At 49.8% G+C, this 11082-nt stretch overlaps 1 protein-coding gene across 1 annotated transcript; it reads right to left on the bottom strand.

Annotated features, from left to right (window-relative positions):
* Positions 1-5087: 5087 nt before the first annotated feature.
* Positions 5088-9295, bottom strand: SPATA19 (spermatogenesis associated 19). The gene is made up of 6 exons (XM_027959287.2): positions 9218-9295; positions 9000-9056; positions 8435-8527; positions 8165-8256; positions 5423-5500; positions 5088-5154 (listed from the first exon to the last, which is right to left on the bottom strand). The coding sequence occupies exons 1-6, from the start codon at positions 9293-9295 to the stop codon at positions 5088-5090; spliced, it is 465 nt and encodes a 154-aa protein (XP_027815088.1).
* Positions 9296-11082: the final 1787 nt, after the last annotated feature.

Here is an 11082-nt window from a genome sequence, read left to right as displayed (position 1 = left end):
ACCCCCGCACATTCTGAGTTTTACCTGCAGGAACCCCACCAGACTCTCACCATGAAGACAAGAGGAGCCTCCCCCCAGTCTCCCAGCAAGAGCAGGTGGAAACAGGCATTTTGAAACATGTCTAGAGCATTCTGCTTCCTTAACAAAAGCCTGCTCTCAAGGAAAACAACTTTTCCAGAGGCTACCTGACCGAAGGAAGGAATATTCAGCTATAGCCCCCTCCTGCTTTCCTGCTTCTCCTAAGGGAGGGGCCAGGGAGGAGCTGAGAAACTCATATAAAGGTTCCAGGCCAGGGGCACAGAGTAGCAGAGACTGAGACCTCATCAGAGCATTCCAGGAAGCTCCTTTGCTGCCCTGCTCAGCCCTCACCACATCGATAGGGCTCCTGTAAAGTAAGAGGGGATTGCAGCTCTAAGAGCTCCAAGCGTCAGGCCCTATGTAAGGAAGAATCTCTAGGAAAATCCAAAGACAAAAGCAAGGACACAAAAGGAAATGATAGCCTCTGACCCCACAGCTGCCGAAAAGAGTAAACACAGTCTGACTCCTGACCAGACAAATAGAAAACCTCACACTGAAGCCATGTCTACCTCAGACATCTTACCTGGCCTTCAACAACAAACTGCAGGTATGATGAGAAGTGAAACATACATCTGAAGAGACAGTGCAATCATCGGAACCAAACTCATCAGGCGTGGCAGGTAAGTTGGAATTATCAGACTGAGAACTTAGAACAGCCTTGATGAACAGGCTGAGGGCTCTAGTGGAAAAGGATACCAAGCCAGAACAAATGGGTAACTTAAGCAGAGAGATGGGAACCCCAAGAAAGAACCAGAAGGAAATGCCAGAAATAAGAAACTCTGAAATAGAAAGAGGTTCGTGACATTGTACAGGAGACAGGGATCAAGACCATCCCCGTGGAAAAGAAATGCAAAAAAGCAAAATGGCTGTCTGGGGAGGCCTTACAAATAGCTGTGAAAAGAAGAGAGATGAAAAGCAAAGGAGAAAAGGAAAGATATAAGCATCTGAATGCAGAGTTCCAAAGAATAGCAAGAAGAGATAAGAAAGCCTTCTTCAGCGATCAATGCAAAGAAATAGAGGAAAACAACAGAATGGGAAAGACTAGAGATCTCTTCAAGAAAATTAGAGATACCAAAGGAACATTTCATGCAAAGATGGGCTCGATAAAGGACAGAAATGGTCTGGACCTAACAGAAGCAGAAGATATTAAGAAGAGGTGGCAAGAATACATGGAAGAACTGTATAAAAAAGATCTTCACAACCCAGATAATCATGATGATGTGATCACTAATCTAGAGCCAGACATCTTGGAATGTGAAGTCAAGTGGGCCTTAGAAAGCATCACTACGAACAAAGCTAGTGGAGGTGATGGAATTCCAGTTGAGCTGTTTCAAATCCTGAAAGATGATGCTGTGAAAGTGCTGCACTCAATATGCCAGCAAATTTGGAAAACTCAGCAGCGGCCACAGGACTGGAAAAGGTCAGTTTTCATTCCAATCCCAAAGAAAGGCAATGCCAAAGAATGCTCAAACTACTGCACAATTGCACTCATCTCACATGCTAGTAATGCTCAAAATTCTCCAGGCCAGGCTTTAGCAATACGTGAACTGTGAACTCCCTGGTGTTCAAGCTGGTTTTAGAAAAGGCAGAGGAACCAAAGATCAAATTGCCAACATCCGCTGGATCATGGAAAAAGCAAGAGAGTTCCAGAAAAACATCTATTTCTGCTTTATTGACTATGCCAAAGCCTTTGACTGTGTGGATCACAATAAACTGTGGAAAATTCTGAAAGAGATGGGAATACCAGGCCACCTAACCAGCCTCTTGAGAAATCTGTATGCAGGTCAAGAAGCAACAGTTAGAACTGGACATGGAACAACAGACTGGTTCCAAATCAGGAAAGGAGTACATCAAGGCTGTATATTGTCACCGTGCTTATTTAACTTATATGCAGAGTACGTCATGAGAAACACTGGACTGGATGAAACACAAGTTGGAATCAAGATTGCCAGGAGAAATATCAATAACCTCAGATACTCAGATGACACCACCCTTATGGCAGAAAGTGAAGAGGAACTAAAAGCCTCTTGATGAAAGTGAAAGAAGAGAGTGAAAAAGTTGGCTTAAAGCTCAACATTCAGAAAACGAAGATCATGGCATCTGGTCCCATCACTTCATGGGAAATAGATGGGGAAACAGTGGAAACAGTGTCAAACTTTATGTTTTTGGGCTCCAAAATCACTGCAGATGGTGACTGCAGCCATGAAATTAAAAGACGCTTACTCTTTGGAAGAAAAGTTATGACCAACCTAGATAGCATATTCAAAAGCAGAGACATTACTTTGCCGACTAAGGTCCGTCTAGTCAAGGCTATGGTTTTTCCTGTGGTCATGTATGGATGTGAGAGTTGGACTGTGAAGAAGGCTGAGCACTGAAGAATTGATGGTTTTGAACTGTGGTGTTGGAGAAGACTCTTGAGAGTCCCTTGGACTGCAAGGAGATCCAACCAGTCCATTCTGAAGGAGATCAGCCCTGGGATTTCTTTTGGAAGGAATGATGCTAAAGCTGAAACTCCAGTACTTTGGCCACCTCATGTGAAGAGTTGACTCATTGAAAAAGACTCTGATGCTGGGAGGGATTGGGGGCAGGAGGAGAAGGGGACGACAGAGGATGAGATGGCTGGATGGCATCACGGACTCGATGGACATGAGTCTGAGTGAACTCCGGGAGATGGTGATGGGCAGGGAGGCCTGGCGTGCTGCGATTCATGGGGTTGCAAAGAGTCGGACATGCCTGAGTGACTGAACTGAACTGAACTGAACTGAACTGAAATAGAAACAAAGGACGTCTTTGATGGGCTCACCTGAAGATTACATGTGGACAAGGAAAGAGTTGGTGAGGTTTAAGAAATGTCAACAGGAGTTTTTCAAACGGAAAAACAAAGAGACAAAAAAGAGTGAAAGAGTGAAAAGAAGTGAAAGAGGATATCCAAGATCTGCAGGACAGTTACAAGAGGTGCACCATTTGAGTAATGGGAAACCAGGAGAGAAACAAAAAGAACAGAAAAAATATTCAAAGTGATAGCTGAGATTTTTCCAAAACTAATGACAGACCCCAAACAGCAAATCCAGGAAGCTCAGAACACCAAGCAAGATAAATGGCAAAACAGCGACACCTGAACATATCATACTCAAACTGCAGAAAATCAAACACACAAAAATCTTGACAGCCAGGTTGGAGGGACCTTACCTAGAGAGAAGTACGATAAAAATTATATCCAACTTCCCTTCAGAAACCATGCCAGCAAGAACAGAGTGGAGCAAAATATTAGAAGTGTTGATAAGAAAACCTTGACTTCTGTATCCTTCAGAATGAAGTGGAAATACTTTCTCAGACAAAGGAAACTGTTGCCAGCAGACCTGTCTGGCAAGAAATGTTAACAGTTCTTCAGAGAGAGGAAGAGGATGTAGGTCAGAAGCATGGGTCTGTGTAAGGAAAGGACGCACTCTAGAGAAGGAGTAAAAGGACATGAAATCCTCGAGTGAAGCACACAGGTCGCACCTCCCCCAGGAAGTCCTCCTGCCACAGCACAGCCTGCCCCTAATACTCCAGGAGCCCCCAGCAAGCCCTGCTTCACACAGTGGTGGGGGCCTGTCACTGTCTCCCCACAAGGCGATGAGCCTGTGTCCCCAGAGGCAAGCCCATGGCTGTTCAAGATCCGAACAATGGACGGTAGCAAGGCACTCACACCAGAGGCTGGGGTGGTGGTTAAATAGCACGTCTCTTTATCAGCAGTTCAGCAAGATTCCAGTGCTGCCACTATAACAAGGCAGGGCTCACCCGCTGGATCGTCACTGCCCAGGTGTGGTTGCTCCTCAGGTCAGGGTAGGTGGACATCCTTCCAACACAGGCTGCTCCTTGATCCTGAAGGACACCTACCTGGAAAGAGGGAAATGACCAGAGGCACATGGAAATGTGGGAAGGGCAGTGGACAAGGCTGGCAATGCCTCCTGAGCCCACTGCGCTCCACGTTCACAGAGCAGGATACAGGAGCGGGGAGGCCCATGGGGAGGACAGCCGTTGCGTCGGGCAGAGCTGAGACGGGAGCCTGACTCCAGAGGCCCCTGCAGGCCTTGACTCCTCGCCCCTACTGGCATTAGCAAACCACTGACCCTGCACTTGCCACGTGCAGAATGCCATGGTCCACGAGGAATGTCCTCAAGTCAGGAAACTGAGGCACTGGGCATGAAGCAAGTGCCCATGCCAGAGCCAGATGAAAGCCAGCGTCTGCCCCCCAGAGCAGCTTTATCTCTGCTTCAACCATCAGTGCACCAGCACACCCTCCCCCTACGGTGACTCAGGTCAGATGAGAAACCCAGACAGGGTGCCTTGTGCAGGAGCTGGCATAGATGAAGTGCTCAATAAATACCAACATACACCTCCATGGCCCTCCTCTAAGCATGCTGGTGGTCACCCCATCAGCCCCCGCCTGGCAGGGGTGCAACAACCTTTTTTGGACAGATGGTTCCTGGAGAGGCATCGCCAGTCAATGGCCCACCACCATCCAGAGCTGCACAAGCAACCACTGCCACGACCACTGGTACCTACCATGTGCAGGCCAAGAGCTCATGGGACCCAAAGTCATGGCCCTAATTGGTGGCTGAGCCAAAACCGGTGCACCCTTGCTCCCACTCTGGGGCTGTGTGACCTTATGACTCAAAGTGGGGTCAGCAGACCAGCCATGGCCATGCTCAGGAGTGCCAGCAACTCAGAACTGCAGGCCCCACCTTGGCCTCGACTACAAGGCCCTGAGACCCCTGGGCCTGTGGGCAATGGAGGAGCACTGGTCTGTGACACCAGTGAAGAGTCAGAGACACAAATCTGACCTAGACTCGAAGCTCTTCCGGAAATCTGAGAGGCATGGCAGGAGCCTCAGGCAGCTGCCTTCTCCCTGACCCCACTGGCCCCGGTGCACCCCCTTGCTGGTACTCTCAAGCCCCCACCCAGCCTGGGAGCCGTCCTCTCTGCCCCGCCCCGCCCCTCCCCGTCGGCTCTCCCACCTGGTGCTCTTAGCATTCGGAGTAGCTATTTCTGTTGTGAAGCTCCTGAGAGATCTCATCTGAAAGATGGCATATGCTGCAGGGGACAGAGGAGAGGAGAGGTAAGGGAGACGGAAGGGCAGCGGAGGCCACCAAGCACAGACCACAGCAGCCCCCAAGCACAGACCACTGCAGCCCGAGCTTGGGCCCTGGAGCTGAGTCCTGGGAAGAGGCGCTCAGTCCAGAAGGATCCCAGGCTTAGCCAGGCCCAGGGTTGGGGCGGAGGGAGACCCACAGAGAGACCAGCGGCCCCCCACCCACCTGCCCCCAGTTAGGACACAAATCATCTTGTTCCTAACGCTTACCTTCGTCTCACCTGCTCTATCCGATCTCGCATGGCTTCGTTTCTTGCCTCACTCGGCACTTGGAAGATACGGGTATGGCTGCAAAACACCGTCAAGCATTGGGGTGCCTGGGCTCCTTTTCCACTAACCAGTCACTGTGGAACCGCCAGAGGTGGAATCGTGTGGACCACAGTTCTGACTGTCCCTATGAGCTTTACAGCTGGTCCTCCACCCTCTTTGTATCAGTACCAAGAAGCATCTTTTACTAACCAAGTACCCCTGAGCCCCCCAGCGATCCCAGGCAGGTAGTAAATGTTCCTAAGAAGAGTCAAGGAGACAGAGAAGTTAAGCGCCTTCGCCAGAGTTACACAGTGGGTCAGAGGTCTTGAGGCTGAGGATTTGCCCCTTCTGAATTCCTCTCCCGCTCGCCTACCAGCTCTCTATGATCAGCATTGCGCATATTCACCATGGTTCAGAGATCCTGCCAGAGCATTCTTTCACAGAGAGGCTGCAGGCTCCTCTTTGCTGCTGCTTTTGTCTTGTTTCACCGTCTGGATTTGCCTTCCTCACCAGCGTCCACTTTGCGCCCTTCCCAACTCCACACCCCCACAGACCCTCCACTCCAGCAAAAGCAGCTTGCCCACTGGAGCCCCATTCCTGTGCCCTTTAGACTCCCCCATTCTTTTTTTTTTTAATTGGAGGCTAATTACTTTCGAACATTGTGGTTTTTGCCATACATTGACATGAATCAGCCATGGGTGTACATGTGCCCCCATCCTGAACCCCGCTCCCACCTCCCTCCCCATCCCATCCCTCAGGGTTGTCCCAGTGCACCAGCTTTGGGTGCCCTGCTTCATGCATTAAATTTGGACTTGTCATCTATTTCACATATGGTAATATACATGTTTCAATGCTATTCTCTCAAATCATCCCACCCTCACCCTCTCCCACAGAGTCCAAAAGTCTGTTCTTTACATCTGTGTCTCTTTTGTGGACTCCCCATTCTTGACAGTGCCTTCTGAGTCTGCTTTCTTCTAGGTTTGGGGTTTTCTGTGTGAATTCAGTGTTGATACCGCCTATGAGGAACACAACCCAAATGTGCTCTGAAATATGGCTCAGACACAATGAAGCTGGCCAGTGCCCAGGGAGAGAGAGAGAGGACAGAGGGGCTAGGGGACAGAGGGGCTAGGGGATGCCTCCGAGAAGAAGGGGCCACAGGGGCCAGACGGGGTTGGCCAAGTTGCCAGGCCCTTGCCTTTGTGGGAGGCCTCACCTGGCCCCTGCATGTCAGGTCCCTGCCCAGACACGGGTGGGCCCAGATGACCAGCCCAGCAAAGCCGAGTGGCGCAGCCCTGCACTGTACCCTCGCAGGTGATTCTGGTGGAGTCCCCAGCATGTCCTTCAGTGCTCAGAGGTTTCTCCACCCACGTCCTGTGTAGCCTTTCAAATGGGGGCTTCATTTATGCTGTTTTGTCTTCCAGAAAGCCTAGCAAGCATCAGGTGGCCAATACACACCTGTCACATAAGTGCACATTCAGTGGTGCTTAATAAAGGGATATGCAACCCTGACCATGTACTTAATAAAACTGATAGGAGGATCAGAGGGGGAACCAGACTGTGTTTACTGGTTTAAAATCTCCACAGAATACCCAGAGTGGAAAACATCTATGCGGATAATTGACTGATTCCTGTCCCACGTCTCCAGAGCTTTAACCTACTTATACTATGCAGCCAAGGTCTAAAAAATACCAGAGGAGGATGTTTATATTATCCAAACCAAGGAATGACAGCAGCTAGAGCTGGCAGCACAGCCAGGCCGGGAGCAGACAAGCATCCCACATGGAGTGCAGTGGCTGGGGGGCAGTTAACAACGTTCATGATTTGGGCCACCTTGTCAGGTTTCCCTCCCTTTCCTAGGGAGGTCTCAAATTAGACCCTTCCTCTTAACGCAGTTCTTGAGCCTCTGAATCGTCTTTTAAAATGGTAATGCCACTAGAAGGGACAAACACAGGAAAACAGCATCCTGATGGATCGGACGCAAAAACACATTTCTCGGGAACTGCATCTTTCTTGATAGGAGAGAGCAAAGCTGGCAGTGGGGGCACAGGAAGGAAGCTGAGTACAGAGATGAGAGGGGGAAGGCCAGCAGAAGGCCACAGGGATTCTCCTGGGAGAGGAGGCCCAAGCGAATGCACACCCCAGAAGGAAACAGGGAAGCGTGTGCTGAGGGGTGAGCCCATTCCAGGCCCCAGGCTCCCTTGCCTGGAGTCTTAGCCTCTGCAGAGCAGGAAGGCAGGGACCCAGGAAGATGGCCACGGCCTGTGTAGCTGCGTGGAGCTCAGGACTCCAGCCTCGGCCTGAGAAACCTCCTCTCACCTCTGGCCAACAGGAGGGTTTCAGCTTCTGCATTTTAAGAGCTTGTTTTCTTTTTGCTCTTTAAAGTGCAGCCACTTCTGAACAAATCAAGTGCAAAAATAACAGAAGTCTAAAATGTATTCAGAAGCAGTTAAGAGATGGTAAGCAAGCCATTTTCCAACCCCTCCAGTTATTTCAAAATTTAGGGATGAGCTGGGCTTTCAAGACAGCAAAAACAATCCCTTAAGACCCCAAAGGCAGGATGCAAAACTTCTCAGCCAAAGGTGTCAACACCTCTAGAGAAGGACAGACTTGGGTTTGTGTCAGCCAGGAATCCCGGAGAGGGGGCTCGTGCCTTCTCTGCTTCGCCCACCCTACAGTCTTGGTCCGGGAAAAGAGATGCTTTACCTCCATCTTATGAACTGGATTCTTGTTCTCTCCTCCAGGACCTCTTGACTCTGGTTTGCTAACAAACCAGACTTTGAGAGGTGGTGCTTCACCTAGGAAATTCAGTGGCATCCAGTGGTTACTGCCCAGCCAGGGTACAGCCTACCCATGGCCAGGGTACAGCCCAGCCTGGACAAGCTCCGCCCACTAGCCCAGGACCCTTGTGTTAGGCCCACCTCCCCTTCCCCACCCCCCAGTCCCCCAGGATGGGCGGCTAACAGGCTCCATTACCACGTCTCTAGTCACATGTATATCTTGGCCTTGCATGGGAGGGAAGTTGGTGGACATCTTCTCCTTTATGTCCTGGGAAGCCTCTTCTTCAGTCTGAAAGGTGAGTGATTTCCTTCAGAGGATTATTTCCTTCACTCATCTGGTCCCCAGTCCCCCCTCCTCTTCCTTTTCCTTTTTATTCTTCCCTATCATAGCATACACATGCATATCCCTACACATGCGCTATTGCACAGTTCTGACACTAAGCCGTCTGCTGTTACCTTCCTGTGGAATTCCAGGGACTCGGTAAGTCATGGGCCCTAACCCAAGGTCCTCCTGAGAAATCCTGCAGTAGGGGCCACCCATCTGAGCCCCCTCCACTCCATGCTTGAGAAGCAGGGTGGGGCCGGTGGTGACACCGGAGCATCTCTGGTGAGGAAACAGACTGGGTGCTCCCAAACATGTGATGAATCGGACGCAGCTCCAGGCAGGCTGGTGGGCAATGAACTTGGGTTTCCTGGTTCTACGGAGAGAGAAATCCAGCTCTCTACAATCTGGGCTACCCTGAGTCCCAGAGGAACCTTACCTTTTTCAACCAGTGCTGTACTACAGACACAGCCTCGCTCTCCGTAACTTCCACATCCTGCAACAAAGTCATAAATCAATGCCCTCAGAATGTAGAGAGACCCACTCCTGCGCCACTATCCGCATCCAACATGAACTCTCCTCTCCGGAAGTTCCAGGGCTCAGAGCGGAGATGGTGCCTGAGATACTCTCCACCTAGCCATCACCAGCCCCACTCACCGAGCTGACTTTGGGTGGGAAGGGGAGCCTGGCACCTTTCCGAGCGAGGATGTACACAATCCATGTTGTGATTATCATCTCTGCGCTTATGCCAGGCCTCCTACGTGGCTCCCTCCTTCCATTGAAGCAGCCTAAGAACTCCCCTCGCACAAGGAGGTTCCTGGAGGGAGCTGCCACCTGATTGGCTGCCCAGTGATGATGTGACAATGACCTCCTTTAATTCCCAGGGTCAGAGTGGGGACAGAAAACAAAGGTCTGGAAGTGTCCACCTTAGAGATGGCCATGGCTCAGAGATGGCCATGGCTCAGAAATGGAGAGGCGGGTGGGGGTACTCGGGATATGAGCCTGAGGAAGGTACAAGGGGCAGTTACCGGATCATAGACAGAAATTATGAGGGGTGGGGAAGACTTCTGGCTGGTCACCCAGTCTTGAGCAATGCTGAAGCAGAAAGAGATTTGTGACAAAACAATCTAGACAATCTGGGCCCTCTAGACATTTGTTCAAACCTTGCCATAGGCATTTCTTTTCCTTACTCTTACAAACTCTGGGAGAAAGGGCTTATCCACCCAGAAAATGTCAAAAGATAAAGGAGCACACCCCTCAACAAGGACATTACCTTTATTTCTGTGTCTACTTTGTTCATACAAGTGATTCAGATCACAAAAAAATAAGCAATAAGAGAAATAGGGTATGAAAGTGCCAATTCTTGTGAAGGATATTTTCTGACTTTCCCAAGTCACCCACAGTAGACTGGCTAGGTAGAAGGTTCAGTTCAGTGCAGTTCAGTCACTTAGTCGTGTCCAACTCTTTGCGACCCCATGAATCGCAGCACGCCAGGCCTCCTTGTCCATCACCATCTCCCGGAGTTCACCCAGACTCACATCCATCGAGTCCGTGATGCCATCCAGCCATCTCATCCTTGGTAGTCAAGTGGAAATGAAAGAGGGATCCTGTTACAACCGCAGAGCTGGGGGCAAACACTGACAGGGGCTCAGATCGCTGTGATTCCCACCAAGAACCTTTACCAGGGAAGTGAAGTTCAGAATAGTCTAAAGCAAATGTTTGCTGCTGCTGCTAAGTCGCTTCAGTCATGTCCGACTCTGTGCAACCCCATAGACGGCAGCCCACCAGACTCCCCATCCCTGGGATTCTCCAGGCAAGGACACTGGAGTGGGTTGCCATTTCCTTCTCCAATGCATGAAAGTGGAAAGTGAAAGTGAAGTTGCTCAGTCGTGTCTGACTCTGTTTAGCTGCTCTCAAAAGTAGTTGTAGTCTAACCCTGGGACTATTCTCAAGGTCTCAGAAATGAGGGTTGTGATCCTGTCTCTACTACTAACTTGTCATGTGATCTTGACCCAATCATTAGGCCCTGTGGTCCCAGTTTCTTTGTCTTCACAATGAATACAATGTTTCTAGTTTTCTTCTAGCTCTAACAGTCTGTAAGTGTTCTCATTCTTCTGAAGAATATAGAAAACCTTTATCTTACTCTCCCCAACTTCCCTAAAATAGGCACTATATCTCCTCACTCTCAAAAAATCACCTTAATTTTTCATCTTCTCTATTGATCAGAATATGCTAGGCTATCCTGCAGCAACAAGTAAGTCCCCCAAATGAAACAGGCTTATTTCTCACTCTCAAAGCACAAGTTCAGGCCAGCTGTGCTCCACGTGGCGACATAGAGATCCAGGGATAAATCTGTCCTCTGGTCCCATGCTGTAAGGATGTGACCTGTGTGACTGCAGAGAAAAGGAAGAGAGTACATGGAGGAATAAAATCACCTCTTCTGTTCTAGCCCAAAGGCTTCTTCTTAAAGCTTTTTGGCCAGTGTTAGTAATACGACCCCAAACTGAACGCCAAGGGAGGTG

Source organism: Ovis aries, chromosome 21 (assembly GCF_016772045.2).
Source record: "Ovis aries strain OAR_USU_Benz2616 breed Rambouillet chromosome 21, ARS-UI_Ramb_v3.0, whole genome shotgun sequence".
Taxonomy (NCBI): Eukaryota; Metazoa; Chordata; class Mammalia; order Artiodactyla; family Bovidae; genus Ovis; species Ovis aries.
The sequence above is the reverse complement of the archived record's forward strand: the minus strand, read 5'-3'. Positions and strand labels throughout refer to the sequence as shown.